The sequence below is a fragment of the Terrapene carolina genome, unplaced genomic scaffold (genome assembly GCF_002925995.2).
Source record: "Terrapene carolina triunguis isolate 2854851 unplaced genomic scaffold, T_m_triunguis-2.0 Scaffold180, whole genome shotgun sequence".
NCBI classification, from domain to species: domain Eukaryota; kingdom Metazoa; phylum Chordata; order Testudines; family Emydidae; genus Terrapene; species Terrapene triunguis.
In genome coordinates, this window is record NW_020664531.1 from 332,726 (window position 1) to 360,329 (window position 27,604).

At 43.0% G+C, this 27,604-nt stretch overlaps 1 protein-coding gene across 1 annotated transcript in view; it reads left to right on the forward strand.

Moving 5' to 3' along the window:
- The window catches only part of LOC113407032 (biliverdin reductase A-like), a 44,293-nt gene extending 17,005 nt beyond the window's left edge, over window positions 1-27,288 (forward strand). The window contains exons 2-7 of the mRNA XM_026654116.1: window positions 19,549-19,676; window positions 21,253-21,372; window positions 22,296-22,393; window positions 22,916-23,023; window positions 24,190-24,361; window positions 26,938-27,288. Coding sequence (XP_026509901.1) covers window positions 19,558-19,676; window positions 21,253-21,372; window positions 22,296-22,393; window positions 22,916-23,023; window positions 24,190-24,361; window positions 26,938-27,211 — 891 coding nt within the window. The 5' untranslated portion in view covers window positions 19,549-19,557 and the 3' untranslated portion in view covers window positions 27,212-27,288. The remainder of the gene's footprint in view (window positions 1-19,548; window positions 19,677-21,252; window positions 21,373-22,295; window positions 22,394-22,915; window positions 23,024-24,189; window positions 24,362-26,937) is intronic.
- The last annotated feature ends 316 nt before the right edge of the window (window positions 27,289-27,604 follow it).

A 27,604-nucleotide genomic window follows, 5' to 3' on the forward strand; every position in this document is an offset into this window, starting at 1 on the left:
ATTTAATTCACTCTATTATTTATATGGCTTCTAAAGGCTCCCTCTTGTGGCTGATTTAACACGTGAAAATGTCTTTAGTTTCTCAAGGTAGCCTAATAGAAAAAGGAGTGATGTACCAGAATGAACAAACTGACTTGTAGCATTGAATTGCAATCTAACTAGACTTCTACCAAGATGTAAGATCTGATAGCTGACCTATACACTTAAAGCTTTATGTAGGCCAACAATGTGAAAATTGTATGGGGTTCTAAAATTGAGAGGGATTTGAATAACCCCTATTGTTAGTTTTTCTTTTTTCCTTCCTTTTCTCCTTCCTTCCCCGCTCCCCCCCCTTCTCTTTGGCAATTGCCAGTGTTAGTAGTTTTATGAAAGTTAATGAAGACAAAGATTGTCCATCACTCCTTCTAGGTGTCCTGGGGTAGTGGTGGACTTAGAAACCTAGTCTTTGAAACAAGATACACAAGCTTTATTCTGTGTACACACATTCCCTTAATGACAACACTGACATATAAAACTTCACCTGACCCATTTCACCTTAACTCTGAGCCATAACATAAAACAAACTCATTCTTCTACAAATAATTTATATTGCAGTAGTGAGAATGTTTTCACAGAAAACAATTTTAAATTTGATTTTTTTAAATGAAAAAAAGTCAAATTTCTGACTAGCTGCAATCTATTCAAGTATCTTGTCTACTATGTCAAGTATATGGGCCAGGTCCTCAGCTGGAGTAAGTTGGCATTGTTCTGTTGACTTCAATAGAACTACATTGATTTACACCAGTGGAGAATCTGGCCCTTTGTTAGTATGTTTAAGGGAACTCTGCAGCTCTTGGCAGTAAAGTGTTTTGTTTTCTTTTGCATGATTCTCGAAGTAGATCAGTCTGTCACAGAGCTGGGATCCTATGACCTTAAGTGCACCAGAAGACAACAGTTGACTTATCTGATAGATAATATGTAAGGCCTTTATTTCTTAGTGGATCACATACATGTATGAGTAATCTCACTGATATCAATGTGATTACTTGTGCTTACTCTGTGTATATACGTGATCAGGGCTCACGATTAGTTTAACTGCAAGACTACAGAAAAAATGTTTTCTCTGTTTCTTCAGTTTCTTTATTTTGTGCATTTTAATGTACTAATTGAATAGTTTACCTGAATATGAAAACTTTGCTGTAGTCAGTTTTTCCTGATGATTGTGTGGGATTTTCTACAACAAAAGGGAAGACAAACATTTTAAAAATAATATCTGGGCTCTTGTATAGGGCTTTTCAGTAAATTTCACAGTGCTTTACAATGAAGCTCCATATCAACTGGGGATACTGAGGCACAGAGAGGCAAAGTAACTTGTCCAAAGTCACCCAATGGCAGGCCAGTGGCAGAGCCAGGAATAGAACACTGGTGTCCTGAATCCCAGTCCAGTGATCTATCCTGTAGGCCACATTGTCTCCCTAAAAAGGAAATCTGGGGTAAAACCCCCAAAATTGGCAGAGGCACTCAGGTGCAGTTGTACTATCTGAAACTGTTTTTAACACATCATATTTTAAAATGACCATTATTATTTTTATTTGTATTACAGTAGTGGCCAGTGGGCCCAACTGGCCAGGCCCCAACCTCGTATTAAGCAAAATAGAGACGGGAGAGTCCCTGCCACAAGGAGCTTGTAATCTAAATAGGCAACACAGATGAGAGGTGGAAGGGGAAACAGAGACACGGGCTAGGGTGTGTGGAAAGGGCTTGCCTTCCGTTTTTCAGCAGGTCAGTTGCAGAACTTTGGACAGCTCCTAGGCCAGTGACCTATCTCTAGAGCTCTGCGTGGATATAAAATGTGTATCTGCATCTGATCTACAAATGTGGTCAGCAGATATCTGCAGATTTGAAGGGCTTTTCCTATCTCATTGGTTCCCAAGCCTTTTACTAAAGTGACCACCAACTGCATTTTGTCTTTTTTTTGTGGCCCACCCAGAGTCCAAATTGGGTGGGGGGGCTGTGTTCATAGGCCAGTGTCCTTCGCCACTGCCGCCTCCTCTTTGCCCTGCCGAGGGTGCATTGACAATCTCCGTTAGTACCCTTTGACTGAGCACTATACCCCTAGTACAGTGCAGAAGGGAGGCCGGGGGCAGGGAGTTAGAGAGTGAGCCTGCCCCACAATCAACCCATAATGGCAGCTCCTGTCGGTTGGGGTTGGCCTGGCTCCCCATTCTGGGCATTATGGCTTGGCGAATGGGGTCACAATGCTAATCACTCAGGTTTGACCTGGCCATCCCTCCATCAGGGCAGCCGGGCCAAATCTGAGTGAGTGGCACTGCGACTTTGCACGTGGCATTGCAGCGCCAGGTTGCAACATCCAGAGCAGATAGCTGGGCCCAGCCCCAAAGGGTAGGAGCCACCACTGTGAGGTGAGTGCAGGGTGGACTTGCTCTTTAATCCTGCCCCTACCCCCTGCTGGGCCCCGCTCTCCACACTGGGCCTATAACCCATCTAGAACCTTCCTGCCACCCACTGGTGGAACGGGACCCACCGTTTGGGAAACACTGTCCTATCCACTAGTCCTCTCATGATTTTGACTAGATGCTAAGGTGACAGTTTTCCTTTGTATAACATTGTCCAAAAAATGTGTGTGCAGATGCATAGTGCTTCAGTTTCTTGAGGAAAGTAGGAAGGCTATTTGTTTGAAAGTTGCATTAACAATAAGTGGGAAACAGGAGGTACTTAATTGGAGTCTAAATGATTACATGTTCAGTTACATGAACATGGATGTCTTATACATGTAGATCACAGAAACTTAAACTCCAGTAGCCTTATTGCTCAGTAGAGAGGAGACGTGTGCCCAGTACATGGATCTAGCAGAGGGTATCAGTCCAAGCTGGATTTTACAGTAACATATTTAAAATTTATTCTTCTTGAGTTTTGCGGTTCAGGCATGAGTCGTACGAACTTAGCAGTTTCCTTATAGTCACAGGAATGTCTGGAGCCTCTGAAAGTTTCTGAATCATTACTGTAAATCCTATGACATCAGACTCCCCATGGTACCTGTGAGTTTGGCCAGGAGAAAGAGATTTTACATGTAGACCCTCTTATGAGTCTCTTCTTCCCTTCCCTCAGCCACATGTCTAGTTCATGTCTGTTTCTGCCACAATGTTAATAGGAGTTCTGTGTGTATATTGAAGGGACACTGACATGTATGGGTGAAATTTATGCAAACCTGTCCTCCGCCACCCCCACACACACTTTGTGTTGGGCAGTAAGTGGGTTGGACTCATCCTCTGACAACCCATGAGAAGGCTGCGGAGCTTCAACACAACTCTGTGTCTGCTGCTTCAGCATATGGGCTGGAATAGCAGCTGCAGCCCCTTGTGGTACTTGCAAGGGTGTTAGGGCCTGCTCCATGTAACCTTCCAGCACTCTGTGGGCCACCTGTTTAGGAACTGATGGATTCTGGTAGCTCATTCCACTGCTGAGCCTCCTCAAGGAAGAGTGTCTTATTTCGGGATCTCTCACACCTTGTTCTCTGGTTTATCTGAGTTGTCCCAGGGTATGTCTACACTACAGGATTAATCCGAATTTAGATAATTCGAATTTGGGAAACAGGTTGTATAAATTCGATTGTGCGCGGCCACACTAAGCACCTTAATTCAGTTTTTAACCACATTAATTCGGTGGTGTGCGGCCACACTACCCCATTAATTTAAACACAGTAATTCGGTGGTGTGCGGCCACACTAACCCTAATTCGAATTAACAAAATCGATTTAGGCTCTACTCCGCTCGTCGAGGTGGAGTACAGAAATCGATTTTAAGTGCCCTTTAATTCGAATTAACTGGCTCTGTAGTGTGGACGGGTGAAGGGTTAATTCGGATTAACGCAGCTAAATCCGAATTAAAGTCGTAGTGTAGACCAGGCCCCAGAGGAACTCAGCTGTCTCAGTGTATCATGGATGAAGATGCATTCATTGATGGAGCCGGGTCCTGCCCTTTGAAAATCAGGATGTGAACAGAGAGCCCGTGGAGGAATCAAAACACAAGGGTAATGTGCCCACAGTGGCCAATCCTATTAGAGAGGTGGGCTACTGCATTCTGTAGGATCCGGAGGCTCTCCATTGCTACCATCTTCAGTGCTAGACAGTAAATTTCATTTGCCTACACTGGAAGTGACAAATACATGAAACTCTGGAGCTTGGTCCTTTTTTATTTTGAGAGGTGAAAGATAGCATTTCTTGTCACTGTCTCTACCTGCCTGTTACTCCTTGGTCCAGCCACAACCAGAGACCTCACACCACTTTGACAAATGGTGGCGCATGTCTTTGGTGGAATTAGCATCTCAGCTAATTCTTTAAAGCATTTCCCCTTTGGACTGGCATTGCTTTAGTCCTGCTTGGGTTTAGTTTGATCAATCTGGTCTTCAGGCAGGTACTGGTCTCTGCGATAGCATTGGCTGATTCTGAAGAGAAGCACAATTGGTGTATTGCTGGCACCATAGCTGGTGGTGTCTTGCCATCTCTCAAATGCTTGGGATGCTTATCTACATTGAACCCTAACTAGCAAGTGTTTGAAGTTGATCCATCACAACATCTCCCCACGCACAAATGCAAAATGTGTTTGCAAAAATGGATATAGGTCTTGCAGATTTAGGAGAAGTCTCATATATGTTTGTTGTTGTTGACCCAAACTGGCTCTGCTTCCATATTATGTGAATGCAGGAGGTGTGTATAAATCAGTTATAAGCAGCCTCTTAATTAAAGGATGCTGTTGGGAAGCTATAGTAAGCAGGGTTGTTTGTCTTCCAGCAAGAATTTATATAAGGCATTTTATAATGCAGAGTACTTCATGGAATCTTAAAATTACATTATAAAACTAGTTGAAAAGAGATTTTTTGTTAAAATACAAGTAGATCTATTTGTTAATTTCCTTCTCCTTTCACCCTAGTCAAGGCCTAATTCTTCCCTTGGATGGCTGTGTGGGCCCTGATTAACTTCCACATAAGAACTGGGTGTATATCCAAGAGCAGAATTTGGCCCTCTAACTATAAACTTTAGAATCCAGCCACCTAGTGCAAGGCTTCTGCTATGCAATCTTATAAAGGGTGGAACATTCATTTAGTCAGCTTGTCAGATTAGGGCAGCTTCTCTCATTGCTTTATATTAGTTTTTGAACATTTTGATTGGGCAACAAAATGGCAAATGAAATTTAATGTGGATAAATGTAAAGTAATGCACATTGGAAAAAAATAACCCCAACTATACCTACAATATGATGGGGGCTAATTTAGCTACAAGTCAGGAAAAAGATCTTGGAGTCATCGTGGATAGTTCTCTGAAGATGTCCACGCAGTGTGCAGAGGCGGTCAAAAAAGCAAACAGGATGTTAGGGATCATTAAAAAGGGGATAGAGAATAAGACTGAGAATATATTATTGCCCTTTATATAAATCGGTGGTACGTCCACATCTTGAATACTGTGTACAGATGTGGTCTCCTCATCTCAAAAAAGATATACTGGCACTAGAAAAGGTTCAGAGAAGGGCAACTAAAATGATTAGGGGTTTGGAACGGGTCCCATATGAGGAGAGATTAAAGAGGCTAGGACTTTTCAGCTTGGAAAAGAGGAGACTAGGGGGGGATATGATAGAGGTATATAAAATCATGAGTGATGTGGAGAAAGTAGATAAGGGAAAGTTATTTACTTATTCCCATAATACAAGAACTAGGGGCCATCAAATGAAATTAATGGGCAGCAGGATTAAAACAAATACAAGGAAGTTCTTCTTCACACAGCGCACAGTCAACTTGTGGAACTCCTTGCCTGAGGAGGTTGTGAAGGCTAGGACTATAACAGCGTTTAAAAGAGAACTGGATAAATTCATGGAGGTTAAGTCCATTAATGGCTATTAGCCAGGATGGGTAAGGAATGGTGTCCCTAGCCTCTGTTTGTCAGAGGGTGGAGATGGATGGCAGGAGAGAGATCACTTGATCGTTACCTGTTAGGTTCACTCCCTCTGGGGCACCTGGCATTGGCCACTGTCGGTAGACAGGATATTGGGCTAGATGGACCTTTGGTCTGACCCAATACGGCCGTTCTTATGTTCTTATGTTCCCCGTATGTCTGGACACAGTGATGGTGGAATGGACCCTCAGTCTGTATTGAGAATCTAGACTGTCTCAGTAGAGAATTGAGGGTATAAGTGTGGAAAGAGGGGTTCCAGAGATACGTATTTTTAAGATTGTTTTCCACCCTTAAGATCTGCCTAAAATATTAATATTGGAAACAGATGATGTTTATAATGAGTCATACTTATTATTACAAGCATCTAGGCACCTATTACCATAGTATTACATGGCTTAAGATGAGACACTGAAAATCTTAATAATACAGACTGTGCTGCCTGCAATTTTGCCAGTCAGTTAGAAGACTAGGGTTTAATCAGTTTGGAAGGCCTGGGCAAAGAGGTGTATCTATAAACTTTAAACTATTCGCATGTATGTTGTGTAAATGGTCATTAATAGTCAGGAAGGAATAATTTGCTCTGTTTCAAAGGCCATTGTTAGTGTACTGTCTGCTGACAAACCCGTGCAAGAGCAGTAGTGTGGGCTCCAAAGTGTCAAAACTCTCCTACCATAACCCATGTGCTTTCCTGTAAGCTGTCATAGAATTTAAGTTTCATGACCTACGAACAGAGTAGATAAAAACATAAATACTCTTGCTGGAAGGTTGTAATGTAATACTACTTTATTTTTGAGAATTCAGAATGATAACACACAAGGACCACAAAACAAAGAATAAAAAACAGCTGCGCGCGCATGTACACACAAACCCCCTTAGGGAAAACATACAAGGGTGTTTCAACAAATGAAAGTTGAAAACCCTTTCAGTGGTCTGGAGAGAAGTTCTGCATGACTTTTATTTTGTGTTCCGTTAACATATTAAATGTACGTTGTGGGGGTGGGGCAGGTGTAAATTTATTTCCAGATTATCTCTTGCTTCCAGAAGTGTTTAGGGCACGGCAAAGGTGGAGCAAGAAACAGATTCTTCACATTGCATGTTACTGTTCAAACACATTTTTTGGCATCATCTTTCATTCTGCTTTTTATGTAAGTTTAATCTTCCGTTTAGTTAAGATTGCTGTGAGCTTTGTACCCCTTACTCAGCAAAGTATTGAGTACATGCCTAACTTGACGCACATGAATAGTTCTCTATGGGGCTACTCAGTGGACTTCATTGGGATATTCCTGCTTAAATACCTTGCTGAATTGAGGCCTATAAGCAGGCCTGCTCTTTTTAAAAAACAAAACAAAAAACTACAAAAAGCTGTATGACAATCCTAGGTAGTAATAAAAAATGACTACTAGTCAGTTCTGCTTCTGCTTTATCTGCTCCAATTAGATTAGAAGCAGCATTTTTACTACAATTATTGCTTAATATTCCATTGTTTCACTGGATTCCTACAATTTACTACAGAGAGAACTGCATTTGATCCCTCTCTGAGGGGAAACTGTAAATGCTGTATTGGATCAGTCTGACTGCCAAGTTCCTAAGAGAAACACGGAGGATTCAGGAATAAATTGAAGTGAGTCATTCTCTTACAGGCACCAGCTGGAAAAGGGTAAATTCTGACACTCAAAAGTTCTGGGCCTGATCTCAGTGATACAAAGACCACTTAGTAAAGGCGCCTTAAGATAGGTGTAAATGACCTTCATACTCAGTTTAAGGCCTCTTTATGCTGCCAGAGCAGTGTAAGATGGCCATAATGTGAATGAGAATCAGATTCTCTGTCTTTAAATGGTAAAATGGAAACAAAAATATGTACATCAGCACTGAAGCTTGAGAGGGTTACTGATTTAATATCAGGCAGGCCCACATATGAAAGCCGTATAAAGGGAAATTTGGTCAGAGTGGAAAAATAGTGAGTATTTTGTGGGAAATAGCTGGGAATCTGAGAGACCTACTGTCAAGTGCACAAAAAGCTAGCGAGCACCACTAGTCAGATTTTTAAGCTAAATGATCATGTGATAGGTAACCTTATGTGGGAGGTATGCTAATCTGTGACGCTGAAGAAGTGTGAAAGTGATGTGGTAATCATTTAAAATAGCACATTAAGTAAGATGAAAATGGAAGAACCTCAGGAAGGGGGGGAGCGCATATCCATGTTACAATTGGTCCAGTTTACATTAATTGCAAAATCTTGATTTTTTTTGGTCCTGAATTACTCATTTCTACATTAGGAACAAGTAACTAAAAGCCACATTTGAAAACTGCAGGAAGGAGGTGTAAGACATTTAAATGCCTGACTGTTGCTGAAGGTTCTAAGTACGTCCGGGCCAAATGCACCTGCTGCACTCCTGAACTTTCTAATGATTCAGTGACGAGGCTTTATGGCTGGAGAAATGAACTTGGGGCAAAGAATTAAGAACATCTGCGTTTTAATCCTATCTTTGCATTGGCTTTATCTGTGATCTTGGGGAAGTCACTTGAAATGGAGAAGAAAACTCACTCACTTTTAAGGTGTTTTGTAAGAATTAGTATTTGCACAGCATTTTGAAGATGTAAAGTGCAACAAGACTGCTAAGTATTACTATTACATCCAAGTAGAACGCATATGTTGTGCTACTAAATTCTCAGGCATGTTCAAGTAGAACATGACTTTTCTGCTGCTGAATATTCCTGGTAGCTCCAGCTAGAACAGTGGCTCTCATCCTTTCCAGACTACTATATCCCTTTCAGGAGGCTGATTTGTCTTGTGTACCCCCAATTTTCACCTCACTTAAAAACTACTTGCTTACAAAATCAGACATAAAAATACAAAAAAGTGTCACAGCACACTTACTAAAAAATTGCTTACTTTTTCATTTTTACTATATAATTATAAAATGAATCAATTGGAATATAAATATTGTACTTACATTTCAGTGTATAGTATATAAAGCAATATAAACAAATACAGACTGACACGGCTGCTACTCTGAAACCTATAAACAAGTTGTCATCTGTATGAAATTTTAGTTTGTACTGACTTCGCTAGTGCTTTTTATGTAGCCTGTTGTAAAACTAGACAAATATCTAGATGAGTTGATGTACCCCTGGAAGATCTCTGCGTACCCCCAGGGTAGAGAACCACTGAGCTAGAATATGCCTGTTATACTACTCAATTTTCCATGTATATTCCAGTACTATGCACCTATTTGCTGCTGAATAAATCAAGCATTTCCCAGTGGGGGTGTCAGTGGACATCATGCGCACAGTAAGTGCCTAGAAAGAGCAGCAGAAGAATTGATGGGTAACAGTAGCTCTGCATAGAATAATACAGCCCTCAGCAATTTATCTCAATGAGAGAATTGGATTGTTGTCGATGAAGAACTAACTGAAGATACTGCTACCAGTGAATAAAAAGATTTGTTTTCCTCCTTTCACTTCCCACCATCCCATGTGGTCCCTTCTCCCAATTATGGGAGTAATTTTTAACTCGCTGCAATCCTGCAAGACATCACATTCCATTTTGTAGCCACCATTCTTCTAGTTCAGACAGGACTTCTTTTGCAGGCTGTCAGTGGTGACTGTTAATAGGCCAGAGAGGTTACTGCTGAACAATGCAAAGTGCTCCTTCCTCACAGGTTGCATAGTTCTTTAGTCCAGTTAGTCCTTCTTAATAGCCTTTGTCTTTGACCAGGTCACTTAGCAGGGGAGAAGGAAGGGGAAATGAATTTTTGATGCTGTTAGAAGTATCGTCATGTGGTTTATTCTACTTTTTCCCAGTATGATAGAAGCCAAGGTATGGTAGAATCAGCAATATCACAGTAATCCTTTAACGTCAGGCAAAGCTCTTGTTACAATAAAAACTAATAAACAAAAAAACTAGAGCAGGTACCAAGGTGGGTTGATTTAATCAAAGCGATTTTAAATTACTGATTTTAATCACACTTTAAATCAGCAAGTAGGAAACCAAAGGCATGACTGCCTACCTTGACTTTTACTTTAAATCAGCTGGATCTGTCCTCAGTGGCTATGACTCCAGCATCTCTATATTGGTTTTTGGAACCTGTGGTAGATGTTTACTCTTCAGATTATGGTATGAGATGGTTTCCAAAAGTGTTAATAACCTGCAAAAAGGAATGTTAAGATTCTTGTGTAATCAATTTGTGTCTAGGTCCTAAATATTGCTAGACTTGAGATAAAATGGCGGGAGTTGGCAACATTGGTTAGTAGGCACTTATATTTATGGATTACATTGCAATTGGTGTTGACATAATCAGATATTTGGGGCATTGAAGACATATTCCTGCATTCAAACTGTAGAAATAAGGACAAGTAAAGTTATGATCTTACATAGGAGCCTACTTCTGTGTTGTGAAAAATGTCTCAAGAACAAGTATGTATGATTTCTTCCCACTGAGGGGGAATACTCACTCTGAGAAAGGGTATTCAGGTCATGTTTCCACTATTTTTGCTACTAATGACTATCCACATATTGGTAGATTCAGGTTCTCAGTTTAAACAAATAACTCAGAGCATTGATATTTTTGTTCAACCCTAAGTTGGACACATCTGGTCCCATGGCAGGTAAATGCCCAAATATCATGAGATTTATTAATAGGTAATTTCATCTGAGAATTTGAATTGACTCATTAACCAAATACAAATCTCATCAGATCAGACTACAGTATTTGCTTCTTTACTGCTTGACGAATACAGTGGACTGAGCAGACTGGATTAATTTAAATCACTGTCAATCATGATTTAAATCAGAAGGCAGGAAACTTTCATTTAAATTATCAATTTTAATAGTGTGTTGCATCTGAACTTTTAAAATTATTTTCCTAAAGAGAGGTTGATTTTCATTGATTGGTATCCATTAAAACACGTTGATTTGTAACTAAATATAGCCTTTACACTAAATTTGGTGTTCTTTTTGCCAACCAGGAGGACACATTATATCTATACACATTCGTTTAAGACTTACTTAAGATAGCTTAACTTACATGTTAGAAAATGGTGAATGATGCATTTTTTATTTACCAGATAATTAATTTTTTACTTGTGATTTGCATCAAGCTCTAGTTGGATAGAAATTCAAATTCCATTATACATATACAAAAAAATGTACATTCCATATACAAAAAATCAATTTTAAGGGTTTTTGGGGGGGGGTTAAATAAAACTACCTTAAAAGTGCTGGATACATAAGAAAAAAGTTTATCAAAACACGTTATTTACTTAAAACTAAATGATTTATTGAACAAAGGAAATGTTAAGTGTAGTTAATTAATTGAACTGATTGTGTTTTTGTCACCATGTCCTTCAAGATTTTAGAACTAGTAGATCTTGCCCTCTCACCCAGTTTTTATTCATTGGAAGAGGCAAACAAGATTTCTAGTTTGTTTGTTTGTTTTTTAATTCCCAATCAGTGTCTCAACTGTGAAGGAACTAGACAGTAAACTGAACTTGTTGAAGGCTATATCTATGCTACAAACTTTGTCAATGCACCTTACATTGGCATAAAACTTCCACAATTAGTATATCACTCATGCATATCCATACTTGGCTTCTTGCATTGGCACTGTGCATACTCACCAACAGTGCTTGTGTCGATGCATGGTGTGGTGCACCATGAGTAGGTATCCCAGTATGCAGCTTGCCATTGTCTGGTGCGCTCTCTTTAGAAAATTATGGCAGTGCATGGTGGGGCAAAAACAAGTCATGCAGGGGTTACTTCTTTCTCTATCCCATAATGCCAGCCATATCCCATAATTTTCACGCCTCTTAAAAATCCCACAAAACTGTGCAGCACTTCTCGCTGTCTGCCGTCTCTGGCAGAAGCATGGAGCCCACACAGCTCTGCACTAGCATCACAAACAATGCAAACACAGGATAAATTATCCTCCTGTATTTGCAGGTCCGCAGGAAGAACTGCAGCAGTGGGGGACATGACAGTTTCATGGAAGACAGATTGCTGTGGGACATAGTGAGAGCCAATTCAAGGTTTTGATGGCAGTCATGGAGCAGCTGCATATGATGGAGCACTGCTTCTGTGCCTGAGAAACAAGCATTGACTGGTGGGATCGCATCACAATGCAAAATAGCTTCAGAACTTAAAATATATATGGTCACATTCCTTGATTTGTGTGCCAAGCTCACCCCAGCCCTCCAGCACAGAGACAGTGAAATCAGTGGTGCACGGACAGTTGAGAAGCGAGAGGCAATCACACTGTGGAAGTGTGCAACACCAGCTTGCTACTGGTCAGTGGAAATCATTCTGGAGTTGGAAAATCCACAGTGAGGGCTGTTGTCATGCAAATGTATAGGGACATTAATTGTCTCCTGTTACACAGGATGGTGACTCTTGGTAATGTGCAGGACATAGTGGATGGATTTGCAGCAATGGGTTTTCCGAACTGCCGTGGGGTGATATATGGCGCGCATGTCCCTATTTTGGCACCAGCCCATCTTGACACAGAGTACATCAACAGAAAGGGCTACTATTCTATGGTTATGCAAGCGTTGGTGGATCACTGGGGATGCGTCACCAACATTAATGTTAGCTGGTCAGGGAAGGTGCATGACATTTGCGTCTTTAAGAACACAGGAGTGCATAGAAAGCTGCAAGCAGGGACTTCCTTTCCCTACCAGTGTATTACCACTGGTGATGTTGAAATGCTAATAGTTATCCTAGGGGACCCAGCCTACCCCTTGCTCCCCTGGCTCATGTAGGCATACACTGACCCCCTTTGACAGCACCACGGAAAGGTTCAACCACCAGCACAGCAGGTGCAGAATGACAATTGAATGTGCTTTTAAGTAGATTGAAGGGATGCTGGCATTCTTTACTCACAAGATTAGAGCTCAGTGAGAAAAATATCCCCATGGCAATATCTATCTGTTGTGTCCTGCATAATATCTGTGAGGCAAAGCGGGAGAAGTTACCGGTGCGGTGGAGGGCGGAGGTGGAGCGGCTGTCTGCTGATTTTGAACAGCCAGCCACAAGGGCTATTAAAAGAGTTCAAGAGCAAAGCTATGCGGCTGAGGGAGGCCTTGAAAGAGCACTTTAACAGTGAGCCACAGTAAGGTGGTGGACTGTGCTCTGGACTGGCCCCGCAGTTTTGGGGGCTGTTAAGAACTGTGTGGTGCTTGGTGCACATCTGTGAATATAACGGTTAATGCACCTATTCATTTTGCAGTGCTTGCTGTTCATTCACAATTATTACGCTCTTTGTCACTGATCCTATGAGTTCTGTCACCCTGTACAATAATAAGTAGTGAGTGCTTTCAGTGCCGCTAGGTATTCTGCAGCATTTGTTGTGAAGTGATAAAGATGAATTTATCAGAAACAGATTTTTATTAGGTATCAAAATCAGTGCAAAAAATTGCAATTAAAAAACAAATATAATAAAAAAAATGTGAAATTAATGGAGCAGAACTTTAACAAGGGGAAAGAGCATTCATGTACATTTCAGTTCATTACAGCTACACGTACACCAGCCATGGCTGTCAAAGGTCAGCATATGTGAAGCTGTGGTTTTCCTTACTGTCCCCCGGGGTGGAGCAATAGGGGTAGGAAGGCCTACCCCGAGGCCATGTGAAATGTTGGGGGTGTAGGGCTAACTCTACAGGAGAATGAAAAGCAGATAACTAGTCTGCCTCTGTTTGTTGTACCTCTTCTAGTATGGGTGAATTCATGAAAAGTCGATACTCGTGTCCTGCTACGTTGGGCACTTCAATTAAACATTGTGAAGGGAAATGCATTCGCACACTTACCTTCCCCTGTATCAGGCTCACCTGTGCTTGACTGCCAGGACTGACTAGATTGTAGTGGAGTCTCTATCAGATCCTGGCTAGTAGCATAGCCGGACACCCCTGCCCCCGATTGCATGTCCTCCATCCTCCTCCTCCTCACTGTTCAAGGTGGATATCTGTGTCTTGAGCTCCTTGGAGGTATCCATGGTGCTCTCAGAGTGCTGGCGGGGTTTCTGCCAAGTATGGCATGCAGCCTGTTGTAAAAACAGCAGGTTTGTGGCTCGACAGCAGATTGACAGTTGGCCTCCTGGTCTTCTGATACGCCTAACAGTTCCTTCACTTTTACGCAGTACTGCTGCAGCTCCGTGTTGTACCCCTTCTCCAAGCTGGCCAATCAGGACAAGGTATTACTGCATTGCCATAACAGGCTGCTTCCAGTGGCAGGAGACATATTTGAGTGTATACACATGCACCATTAGGTTGACTCAAGGTGACTTATGTCAAGCTAACTTTGTAGTATAGACCAGCTGAACTTGAGAAAATACTCTCTCTGCACCTGCAGAAGAGGCTACTGCTGTCAAAAGTTGGTTTAGCACTTCAACAAATTGTGGATCCAGGTGCTTAGCCTTTGACTCCTCTTAAAACTTGGAGGCAATTGTGTAATGCTTAATATTATTTTTTGTATTTAATTTAAACAATTTAATAGATTTTTAACATAGGCTGTCAATTTCAAATTTAATTTTAAATAGTTTTTTTAAATAAACCTGTATTTAATTTAAATTTAAAAAATGGTTTAAAAATTTTTTTTTTTTTAATTCTCATCACTGATTTTTATTCACCCAGGTAGGTACTGAGTGCAGTTGTTATGGCAGGAACTTTCTCTTTTGTCACTTCAGCATTTAAAGGAAAACTACACCCATTGGCCCAGAATGAAGGTTTGAAATAATAAGAGAGAACCAGTATTTCGTATTTAAATAAAGGTTTTCCCCTAGCAGTAACTGTGGGGCTCATCCAGATATCTAAGGCAGACAGCTCTGTTCCATGGAGTAGAAATTGATGTTATATGTAAATGATGCCCTTTTGTATATTCAAGCCAAAAACTCCAATTGCAGCCCCCTTGTCACTAATTAAAAATTTGGATTAATATCTGGTTACAAAATAAATTGGGGGAAAATCAGAACTATTGGGCAATTTCCTGGTTGTCGTGTAGTGGGACTTTCTCTCAGAGGAATTTCTACAAATAAACTGATGCAAGTACCTAGGTATAAAAGTACTAAGAAATATTAATAAACCAGTGAAGATAAATATGGATCCAGTACTTTCTCAAATAGCCAATTATATAGATAGGGGGCATCCTCTCTCCCCGAGTTTGTGGGGAAGAGTTAACACAATAGGAATCAATATTCTGCCTAGGGTCCTCTATTCTAAGTGGGCCACCTGTGTGTGTGTGTGTGTGTGTGTGTATATATATATATATATATATATATATATATATATATCCCTCTGTCTTATTTAAAAAATTTATAGCATTAGTAGAGCCTTCCGGCAGGGCCTTGGTCAATGGCCACAACTGTAATTTTAAAAAATCCAGCTACCTATAGGTGTGGGGGGCCGGGGGGAGGTTTGGGCTCCCAGACCTACCTCCCAAATCCAAACTACTGTTAGGCTTTTATCATGTCACAGATGTCTAACACTCTTATACTCACGTTGGTGGAAATTGAACATATGTTAATGCATCCAGTTCCCCCGGGGGGTGCCCTCTGTTCTTCTTTTTGTCTGATGGAGAAAAACAAAAGTGCCTACCGTGGTGGCTGTGCTAAGGGATCTGGGCTATTCTGGCTATGAGGTAACCATTTCATCCTAACTGTCATGCAAAAGCACCTATCTGAGGCAACTCAAACTTGCAAATTGGGAACAAACCTGTAATTGGGAAGAACTGGCTGAGCAGGGGCATCATATGGATTTCCCAATTAATCAGTCATGAGGGTGTTTCCCTTCTCTAGCACTAAAGCAGCGTGATGACTTGCCACCCTTAGTGGAGTGGCAGTACTTACCACACTTGCTAACATATCAATTTGGTCTAGATACTGCCCTACCCCTGCCCTGCCCCTTCCCCAAGGCCCCGCCCCCCCACTCACTCCATCTCCCTCCCTCCATCCCTTGCTCTCCCCCACCTTCTCTTACTCTCACCAGGCTGGGGCAGGGGGTTGGGGTGCAGGCTCTGGGCTGGGGGTGGGGCTGAGGGTTCAAAGTGTTGGAGGGGGCTCAGGGGTATGGGAAGGGACTCAGGGCTGGGGCAGGTGATTGGGGTGCAGGAGGGGATGCGGGCTCTGGGTGAGAGTTTGGGTTCAGAAGGGGGCTCATGGCAGGGGGTTGGGGTGGGGGATGGGGTGTGGGCTCTGGGTGGGAGTTTGGGTGCAGGAGGGGGCTCGGCTGGGGCAGGAGGTTGGGGTATGGGAGGGTGTGTGGGCTCTGGGTGAGAGTTTGGGTGCAGGAGGTGGCTCAGGGCAGGGGTTTGGGGTGTGGGATGGGATGTGGGGTACAGGCTCTGGGTGGGAGTTTGGGTACAAGAGGGGGCTCAGGGCTGGGGCAGGGGGTTGGGGTATGGGAGGGGGTGTGGGTGAGGGTTGGCAACCCTATTCTTGAGGGCTGTAATGATCGCCAAGGGAGTGGTTTTACAAAAGGGGAAGAGTAGGCTTTTGCCTAGAATAGCGCCGTGGTATTTGGACCTGTCTGAGTTAGAAGCCAAAGAAAGAGGAGTTTATCATCGTAGAGAACAATTATATGGTTTTGAAGAAATTTGGACCACATTTCTACATACATCTGGATAAAAAAATCTTGAGATGGCTCAAAGAATGCCAGACCTCCATTCTACCTAGCCCTTTCTCTTTCCTCCCTATTTATGTATGTCTTCTATTTTAACACTGTTTCCCCCCCCCCTCTAACTTTTATGCTTATGTAGCATTATATGATCTTGCAGCTTTGACACATTGTCAAATTGCATAATTCTGTTGGAGATCCCATGAAGCATGCAGTGTTTGGAAATGTATACAGGCTGTGAGACATTTGCCTTTTTGTACTTTTCACTGTCTGTTTCTTTATGAAAACCAATAAAAAAAATTAATCACAGAAATAATGATTTGGACTGATTTCTGCTCTCAGAGATGCATGGCGGCCCAGTAACATCAGATTGATCTTTCTTTGGTTGTTGAACAGTTTCAGGATCTGGTGTGTGAATGGACTGAGAGGAATAAAATACAAGTAGCAGTAATGCTGGCATATTGATTCCCTTTATCTACATATAAGTGCAGGCTACATTGGCTGCCTGTTAGTTTCTGGGTGAAGACTGAGGTGTTCTTTTTAACCTCTAAAGCCCTAAAGAGCTAGGGACCTGCTCTGAATGGCTAGTTGCTATGACAACGGGTTGCTTAGTAACAGGATTTGTTACAGGGTTGAAAGCTTCTTTCCTGCCTCTACCAAATGTGTCTACTTTGGGAGGTCATTAATTTTACATGGGGCAAAATTTGGGAAGATTTTTCAAAGGGTAGCTGTAGGCTTCATGTGCAATATCCTATGCATCTGTTGAAAAATAGTATTTTGTTTCTGGCAATGAGAGTAGAGGCTCAGCTCCCTCCCTCTATCCCCTTCTGGACTGAAATATAGTTCAGCAGCTAGAGAGGGAAAGGCACTGCTTGGGAGTGAGACGCCTACAGAGCTTTCAAGACAGCGTAGCAACCATTGGAGCAGTACTCTTGCTTGCAGATATAACTGAGATAGGAGATACCTGAAAGCAGTAAAAAATATTAGCAGCCTCCGACATCAGTTGCCTTAAAAACAGCTCCCAAAACTACATGGACACATCATATCCATGCTCTTCACCAGCTGGTCTGTTGCCAGAATTCTGCCATCATCGAATGGGTGATTAGCTCTGGCTGCCCACACTGTATGTAGGGGGTACTCTGTGGCTGTGTTGAGACACCCAGGAAGCTCCTGTAGTGTATCAGAGGACAAAATTTGGCCTTAATGTGCAAATATTTTTTTCTTTAGCTGATTTCTCAAATAGAAAAAAATATTGTGTTGTGCCGTATCAGTAAGGCATAGCTCCCCACTGTTCACCAGTTGTGGGCATTTCTGTGGACTCTACGCTTGCTAGCACAGAATGTATTGTAGGATTTCTGGGTAATATACCATCAACTGAAATTATACCAAGTGATACCCCACCTGCTCTGTCAGAGGACTTAAGTCTCATTTACCCTGCCCTTCAAGTGTAAGTGTAATTTACGCCCACAGGACACGGCTCTGACAATGGAAAATGGCATTATAGGAGCATTAGTGTAAATGCGAATCAGGCCCAGAATTTGTTCAGAGGGAATGTCGATCATTTGAAATGGGTTACGCTGGTGGTGATCTTTCTGATCTCATCTCTCTGTGGGCCAAATAAAATCAAGCCTGGGGCTCAACAGCATCTTTGTTCCCTGGTGAGTCGAGCTAGTACATCACATGCCACCCTCTGGTAACTGCACATTGCTGTGCTTCTAATGGAGACTCTTGCAACATCAATCATTTCTTGCTTTATATTAAAGCAAGACGGTATGTCGGAGCACTTCACTGGATAATACAGAACAGACAGTAAACATGAAATGAGCCATATCGGCAGTGACAGCAATACATAAATAGAGGCGAAAACCCAGATGCAACATACGCAACGTGAGACTCTTTAGTGCCAGTTGATAGAATTTCTTAGTAGCAGTTGACCTTTAGCATTGTCAGTACAGTTAGAAAATGCAGTCGCAGAAATGGATTGCAGTGAGAGCCTGCAGCTGTGCCATATTGTGCTGTGATCCCATCAGACAAGAGTCATTGAGGAAAAGATGAGGTTTTAGGAAAGATTTGAAAGGAAGTAACTAATCAACAGATTGTATTGCACCAAGCAAAGGAGAAGGGGAGAAGACAGAGCGATGAAATAGAAGAAGCAGAACATGGGGTGAATAAGCATTATTATCCCCAGGGGGAATACTCAGCCACTCAAAGGCTAAATCATCACAGTGAGTCAAAGGCAAAGCAGAGAATAGAACTGAGCTCTCTCTACTCCTGGTTCAGGACCCTACCACTGGATCACACTGTCTCCTGCTAATGCTCCTTTATGACAGTAGGGGACTGCCACTGAAAGTGCTGTTTTTTCAGTGAGAAGGAAAACTGAGGTCATGATCACTTGTCATTAAAGAGATCATGGTGCTTTTCAGAAGAGTAGAGATGTCACCCCAGTATTCCAGCCAAATTATAAGTTAGGTCATTACCCTTTGCATCTCTAAAATTCTCCAGCAGTTTCAACTGGAAAAGGGCATTCTTCACTTCCTGCCCTAAAGTTTTGTGAAACATTGCTGTACGCTCTTTGTTTCAGTCCAGAGAAAGCTGCATTGCAGAGGCTCAGGGAGTGAACCCTGAATATAGTTTGTGTCAAATGTTGTTAGTTTTGCAAAATGTTTTGGGATCAGTCCGTGCAAAAGGTGCTATATAACAAGAAGATCCCTGTCCTCTCTAAGATTTACCTATCCGTTTTGGGGAAAGAACAGCCTTGTACTGTGGATCTGACATACTGGCTGTCAATTACAAGAGTCTTCAGGCCCCAGTCCTGTGAGGTGCTGATCATCCTCAAATCCCATGGACTTCAATAAGATATGAGTGCACTCAGGCTCATGCAACACATCAGGGTGTCTTTGGCAAGCTGCCTGGATGCTGAAGTGTGGGAGTATAATGCAGGGGAAGGGGAGCATATTAACAGAATGCATTTTTTTCTAGACTTATCTATTTTTGTTTTGTTTCAGGCTAACAAAATGTTTGGCACTGTGGTGGTGGGGATCGGAATTGCTGGATCTGTGCGGATAAGAGACATGCTGAATCCGATGCCTTCCAGCCCTTCTGAGCACCTGAAACTGTTTGGCTTTGTATCCAGGTTAGCTATTTCAGTTATGTGTTTTAATGAGCATGGTGTAGAGATTATTTTTGCCCTCCATGTACTCTCTCCCCTTTGCATGTATAACTTTCCAGGCTCATCTTAGAAGATACATTTCTCCGATATAATAATTCAAGGAGGTCTGCTGGGTGCACAGTAAATGCGGTTTATGTGACAGCGCGTAGTGTCCATAGGTTAGGTTGATTAATGATTGCAGGAAGCTTTGCAAAGTGCCTCAATGAGATCATTCAAGCAGCTCTAGGACTCAGTCCAGAGAGATGCTGAGTGTCTCTAATGAGGTGCTGTGCACCTCAGTTCTCACTTAGCTCAGGGAAAGCTGAGGGAGCTCAGAGCCCTGTAAGATCAGGCCTTTAAAAGAGACTCGAAATGTAACCAAATGACTGAACTCTGCTGTAGGATGGCACAGGCTTTAAGCAGCTGCACTGTTGGGCCAGTGTCTATAAGTAATTCATCTGTAGAACTCTGGTAAGGCGACTCTGCTGTAAAATTTGTCTTTGAAGCCAGATGTGGATTTTGAAGAACAAATCATAATGTAGGCTGTGCAATAAGGTTACCTTTTAGGTGGCAGTATCATTTATTCTCAGCAACCATGTGGCTGAAACTTAAGTAAATCTGCACAACAGTGCTGCTATCTCAGAGCATTCCTATCAGGCTTTCTGCACTATAGCAACAAAGCATAATGGTTTAAAATAGTTATGTGGAACGTACGGGGATCTCGGGTTGTGGATGTATTTTCCAGCTATATTTAATCATATCTGTTTGAGACAGAAAAGACTTATTAGGCCATCCATTACATCTCCTTGCCAATGCAACCTTGTTCCTAGGGTGTTTTTTCTAGTGCTAGATCTACTAATGAATGACCCAAGCAATACTTGGCTTCCACCACTTCTATTGGGAAACGGTGCCAGTCTAACACATAATTCAAAATGCTGCTACAGAGGTAATTCTCCTAGCATGTCACTTTGACCATGTCACCCTTCTCTTTATGTCCCTCCATTGGCTTCACCTTCTCTAGTACATCAAACACAAATGACTCATCTTTATTTTCAAGGGCCATTATGGCCTATCCTCATCCTACCTTCATCTCGCATACACTATTAAGATGTTGACTCCTGCCTCTTCTCTAGCAATGATGCCAGTCTTCACCACCCAGCTGTTAAATTTTCAAACAAGCATCTATGTGCTTTTTCTCTGCTGCCCCCCATGTTGGGAGGAGCTCCCTGTAAACATCCTCCTCATCTCTCCTCCAAATCCCTCCTTAAACTCTCCTTTGCCATGATTCCTACAATGATTAGGCCACTGGTGTGCTGTGACCACTGTCCATTAAACTGACCGATATTGTCTGTTTTCTTTTGCTCCCTTGTCTGTTTGTATCCCCGTTGTCTCGTCTTGTACTTAAGCTGTTTGGCGCAGCAACTATCTTTTTGATCTATGTTTGTACAGCACCTAACACAATGGGATCTTGGTCTATGACTGAGGTTCCAAAAATAATTGGGGAGCGCGGCCTGTGGTTGTGATATTTTGTTTTTTTTATTTCTTTCTATTGAACAACTAGAAGAACCCTCGGTAATATTAACGAGGTCAAGCAGATTAGTCTGCAAGATGCTCTGGGAAACAAAGAGATCCAGGCGGCCATCATCAGCACTGACAACAAAAGCCATGAGGAGAATGTCAGGTATGTGTCTCTCTTTTCCTCTTCTCTGCTTGTTACTTCCTTACATTAGGCACTGCTATGCAATGGAACGTGCTGTATCAAAGAATGAATTCGTGTCTAGAAACATTCCTCTTTGTTAGCAATGTAAAATAATCCCCATATTCTCAAAGTAAATGTGACTGTGAGGTTTACCCACCTGAGGTAAAATGAGACAGGTGCTCTGCTGCATGCATGTATTAGTACTGTTGGATTTACATGTATTTTGGAGGAAATACAAGAATTGGATTCAGAAAATACCATTTCCTTCAATTCCTCCCCTCCCCTCCCTACCAACTGGTTCCTGACACTCTCATCCATGCCATCTTCTCCCTAGTAACCTGAATTTCTGAAGCACCTGCTTAAGGATCTCATCGAGCTTTCCAAACATGAATGAATTAAGCGCCAAAACAATCTTGTGAGATAGGGCAGTATCCTCCTCATACGGACCTGGGGCACAGAGAGACTAAGTGACTTGCCCAAGGTCATGCAAGACGTCCGTGGTGGAGGCAGAAATAGAATCCAAATCTGCTAGGCATGTGACTTAACCAGCTTGGGCTGGAGCCTGGGCTCTAGGACCCTGCAAGGTAGGAGGGTCCCAGAGCATGGGCTGCAGCCTGAGTCTGAATGTCTACACTGCAATTAAACAGCCCCTTAGCCCGAGCCCTGTGAGCTCAAGTCAGCTGGCATGGGCCAACCATGGGTGTCTAATCACAGTATAGATGTACCCTAAGAAAATGCCTTTTATTACCCCCACTCTCAACACATTCATTCATGCTATTTCCACATCCCTAGAGATGGGGTTGGCTGCTAGAGTAAGAAAGAGTTTGTTCAGAGGAAGAGAGATGAATAAGGTGGCATCTTTTAAAGACCTCTCTCTCTCTCTCTCTCTCTCTCATATCTTCTAGGATGTTCTTGGAGGCTGGGAAACATGTCCTTGTCGAGTACCCCATGGCGCTGTCCACTAGCACAGCACGTGAGCTCTGGGAGATGGCTGAGCAGAAAGGTGATGATCCTTAATGTCAAAGTTGTAACTAGCTTTGTACAAGGACGTTAGATTACATCTGTTGTGGTAGTGCCTAAGAACCTCAAACAAGGTGCAGGGCTCCATTATCCGAGGCATTGCACAAGGACAGGGCTTGCTCCACAGAACTCTCAGTCTAAGATTTAGGACTTCACCCAAGCTGCATATTGAAGGCTAGTGCCTCAACTTTCAAGACACCGTATTACGGTCGGTTCATTCGCACAATTCCTACTAAAGTCAATCGCTAAAATGCTGCCGTTGTTTGCTAAAGTTGCTGTAACTGTGGACTGTAGGTGTGGCCCCCTGAGAACAATGAACCAAAATTGGATCCCTAGTGCAATGTCTTGACGATTTGTCTTGGCACCATTCTGCCAGCCACGGATAAGGCTGTTTGAAGTGTGCTCACACTGATGATTGCTAAAAGGTTTACTGCCTAGAAGTGGATTTGGATTCATGCAGAAAGCTTTTAGTAATCCCATTTGATCTTCGTTTTCTCAATGACAGGTAAAATCCTCCATGTGGAGCACATTGAACTTTTGACAGAAGAGTACAAGCAGCTGAAAAAGGAGGTGGCTGGAAAGGAGCTTGTGAAAGGAACGTTACATTTCACAGGTCGGTTGTTAAAGAAACTCAGGCTGCCTGTCCTGCTGAGATGCCAGCAACTTCATTCATTCACTCACTCACTCACTCACTCACTCACTCATGTGAGGGCTTGTTCTGTAGTAGTTTGAGTCATGGAGTCAGGACCCATCCAGAGAGACCTTCAAACAACCGTCTCCCTCTACTGGCAGTTGCCTGTGTCGGAGAAAGGTTCTGTGGCCTGCTACTCCCTCCCCAGTATCTTTGATGGAGGACAGCAAGCCTGTTCCCCTCTAGTATCTTCGCAGCTGTCGTCTGCTCTCTTTCTGCATTGGGGTATCAGTGACTTGGGGAGGTCCCTTTAGCCCCCTCATCCTCACCTGGTCTCCAGAGAGGATGGAGAGCTGCTGAAAATCACCCCACTGTCCACTGAGGACCCCCAGGCTCCTCCCCTGTTTTTGTCTTCGAAGAAGTGGGAGAGATTAACGGTTTCATTCCCCCATCCCCTTGTGTGAACCCATATACTAGTGCTCCCCAATATATCCTTAGGGTTTTCCTGCACGCTCATTGTATCTATGTCTGTCTTCCTCTCTGCCTTCAGATGGAGATCTGGGTGGCAATTATTTTCCCATGCCCTCTTCTGCCCGCCCATCTTCATCAGCTGTAACAGCTGGCTGGGTAGGTGGTTGCTGCCTTTCCCCGGCAGTGCTCTTTGCTGCCCTCTGTTTGGCTCTTGCAGCCCTCAGCATAGGGCAGAGCAGCTCAGGCTGGAAAAGGGGGATAAACAGGCAGCTTCAAAGTTCCCACCTGGTCCCAATAGAAGCTCCAAGCAGATTTCTGGGTCGTTGGCCAAGACTGCAGAAACCGGAGATGGTCCTGGCCCAAATGGGACAGATGGCACACACATGCTATAGTGGGAGAGTTTCCTTGAGTTATCAGGATTTGAGGAGGGCAAGAGAGACTTGAAAGGTTTGTTTGATAGATTTCAACCTTTAAGAACAACAGAAAAGGGGCAGCATATCCTGTTGTGTAGCTCATCAAATGATCCTTTTCAGCAGATTAGATTTACTGGGGTCCCAACCGCGAGGCTCCCATCCCAGACTGACCCTCAGAGCTTTCCCCTTGCTTGACTCCATGTAGTTGATTAGGGTGGGGGTTCCTTTCCCACATCTCAAGTCCTTTCATTCTTATTCCTATAGGTGGTCCCTTGGATGAAGAGCGATCAGGTTTCCCAGCTTTCAGCGGAATTGCCCGCCTGACTTGGCTCGTTGACCTCTTCGGAGACCTCACTGTCACCTCAGCCACTAGAGAGGAACAGAAAGAAAAGAGTTATTCCAGAATGACAGCACATTTTCAGACTGCAAACAAGAAGTGAGTAATGTAACGATACAGGAGCAGATTAGCCATGCTATTTAGGTATCTTCAGCAGGAACTTGGCACCTTCTCTTCTTTGCACATGTACAGCAACTTTCATGCAAGAATCAAAAAGCACTCTACTGACACTAATGAACTAAGCTTCACAACACTCCTGTGAGGTGGTTAGATATTATTTGCCCCATTATACAGATGGGAAAACTGAGGTGGGGAGAGTTTACAGGACTTGGCCAAGGTCACAGTGTGAATCAAAGGCAGAAGTTGGGAATAGTACCCAGGGATTATACTCAAAATCCTTTGCTGTAACCTCAAGACCCAGTCCTTCCGTGTTACATTAATTACTGCTCTTCGAGCCTGTTACCTGAATACACCATGTGTAACCCTTCTGCCAGGCGATGTTGTCAGCAACACAGGATGGGTTCAGTATCTAGGGGTTCCACTCAGCATTACCAAACAGAACCAACTTGAGACCCAACCCAGCGATGCCACTGCATGACACTGCCGTCTCTACAGCTGCTCAATGCTGCTGCTGCCACCTCTGTCACCATTTGCCAGTGTTGCTGCTTCCACCGCTTCTGCCTTCAGCTGCGATGCCATGTTCTGAGCTTCCTCCGCCTAGCCCTGCCCTAGTGATTTCAGCCCTTAGTGATTTCACCGCACAGCAGAGAACCTCACTGCTGATGCTCCCTCTATGTTGTCTTGCACCACAACACTGTCCATGCTATCAGGCCTTAGGCTCAGACCCTAAATGAGTTTGTCAGTGTTTTTAGCTGTAGTGATCACTGAGAAGAAACCAGGTCTCTCAACTGAGTCTAGTCAGCTCTGCCTTTATACACTAGAGGCGGAGGATCAAATGGCTTTTAGGACCCTTTAAAGAAATCCACACCACCAGGTAGGAACATCTGTCCCCACCCTCTCTGACTTTCACTTGGATTTGGCTCCTACTTAGCAAGTGATGTTAATTTAGGGTGACCCCTCAATTAGGGCATATTAAATACAGTTCTGCTGCCCTTTACTCATACAATAAGCATAATAACATTTCATTACCCCTGTGTCTAAGACTAAAGTGAATTTTAAGCCAGTGTGATGGGTTAGACCCCCCATCCGGGATGCCACGTGATGTACTGGGGTTTCATTCAGCCCCTCCTGCTCCACCACCGGGATTCTCTCTCCCTGTTTTGCTGAATTAGCTCTCCGGCCTCCTACAGCGCGCGCGCACACACACACAGAGACAGGTAGGGCCACACGCAGCTGCAGACACAGACTGAAGTCAGCACTGTGTGAGGGGATTCACCCAGCACTCACTTGCACACCCCCTTTGGGAAATAAACCCAAAATAATATTGTCTTGCGCTGTATAGAAAGATCTGCACAGCGCAAGCTCATAAAAATTCTCCCTCTCCCTCAATGTGAAGAGAGATGTGCAGAACTTCTTTCTCCCCCACCCAATTAGAAATTGCACAAACTGGGTTTAATAATAAACAAAACAAATTTATTAACTATAAAAGGCAGATTGTAAGTGATTATAAGGGATAGCAAACAGAACAAAGCAGATTACTGAGCAAATAAAATAAAACATGCATACTAACCATAAGATCTTAGCGACTGGTTCCAAGAAGTAATTCCTCACCTAAAGGTTATTTTAGGTAAGTTGCAGAGTTTCAGTAGCTGAGAGTTCCAGTTATTTCTTCTTACAGACTGGACCCCTGTCTCAGTCTGGACTCATCCCTGCTTTTCCTTTCAGGTTAGTTCCTTTGTCCTTTCAGGTTCTTTCAGCAGTCCTTCTTCTTGGGTAGGCAATGGAGGAGAGTCCCGATCAACCACCTCCCCAGCCCTTAAAAAGGATTTACCTAAGGCGGGAATCCTTTGTTTGGTCCCCATTCCCGTATAGTGGAAAAGTACCAGGTGACTCAGTCACATGTCTCTCCGGGGTCATAGCAGCCATTACTCGCAGGCTGTTTGAAGCGTCCACAGGAAGACTAAGCTCTTTCACAGGCCATTGTCCTTGCTGATGGGTCATCAGCCCTGTCTGACTTTTTCATTGTTGTACCTGAAGGGCTAGTATTAGGTGTCACCCAAAGTAGCACATTTGAAATACACATAGATGGTCAATATTCCTAGCTCCAGATAAAAAAATTATACGTGCATACAAATTGGATAAACACATTCAGTAGATCACAACCTTTTGAATGATATCTTGCATGAGCCACCTCGCATAAAGTATATCTTAGTTATGCCATATTTATATTATAACCATATTTCTATGAAGAATATGGGGTGTAACGTAACACCCAGAATAGCCAAAAGTGATCCCTTTGGCAAAGCAGGTCTGTCTTCTGATCACTTAGGCAAAATAGGTGTGTCTATGCAAATTTAGTCTACTCCTGAGGTCTTTTCCCAGTTCACCAAAAGACATTAGGGGAGAGCTTATTCAGGCCCTGGCTTACATCTGTATCAAAGATTTAAAACATTTTAGATGGGCATTTACTGTTAACCAGTGATGGGGAAAATGGAATAACCCTGTGGGTTTATTTCTTCCTCAATGTCCTTTGTTTTTCTACTCTCTCACATTAGACCTCTGACATGGATTGAAGAAAGGGGACCAGGGCTGAGACGTGATAAGAAAATCAACTTCTGTTTCAAAAGTGGCTGCCTGGAGAACCTCCCTGAGGCCCCAAAGTCTGCTGTGGGCCTCTTCATGCAAGATCAGAACCTCTTTGCCAAAAAACTGTTGGGCCAGGTCTCCAGAGAAGAGCTGGCCGCTGAGAAGTGGCGCATCCTGCGGTGCCTCGACCTCGCAGAGGAGATTCAGCAGCACTGTGAACGGCCGGCGAAAATCCATTCCTAAGGCCGCTCTTTATGAGAAAGGGAATGTGGTAGTCAGAGGCTGAGTAGAGCTGCAGCTTAGTGTTACCCTAAAGCAGCTTGTTGGCAGTTAACTTCTATTTGATTGGTTCTTACCATTAAAATCCATGGGGCTTTGCTCAGGAGCTTGGGTCCCACAAGTGTTTTATGCTGTGTGAGATATTTAACATGGCAGAACTGGATGATGCATTGGGTTGTCCCCAGTACATGGCATCTTTCCAGTCAAACTTAAAGCTACCAGGCAAAGAGCATTCAGACGTGTTGCTCCCACAGAAGTCAATGGGAGGTTTTGTCATTGACTTCCAGGGAAGCAGGCCCAATGAGACTGCAGAAGTTACAATTTATTAAATATAATTTTAGTTCCTTCTTCTTTTTA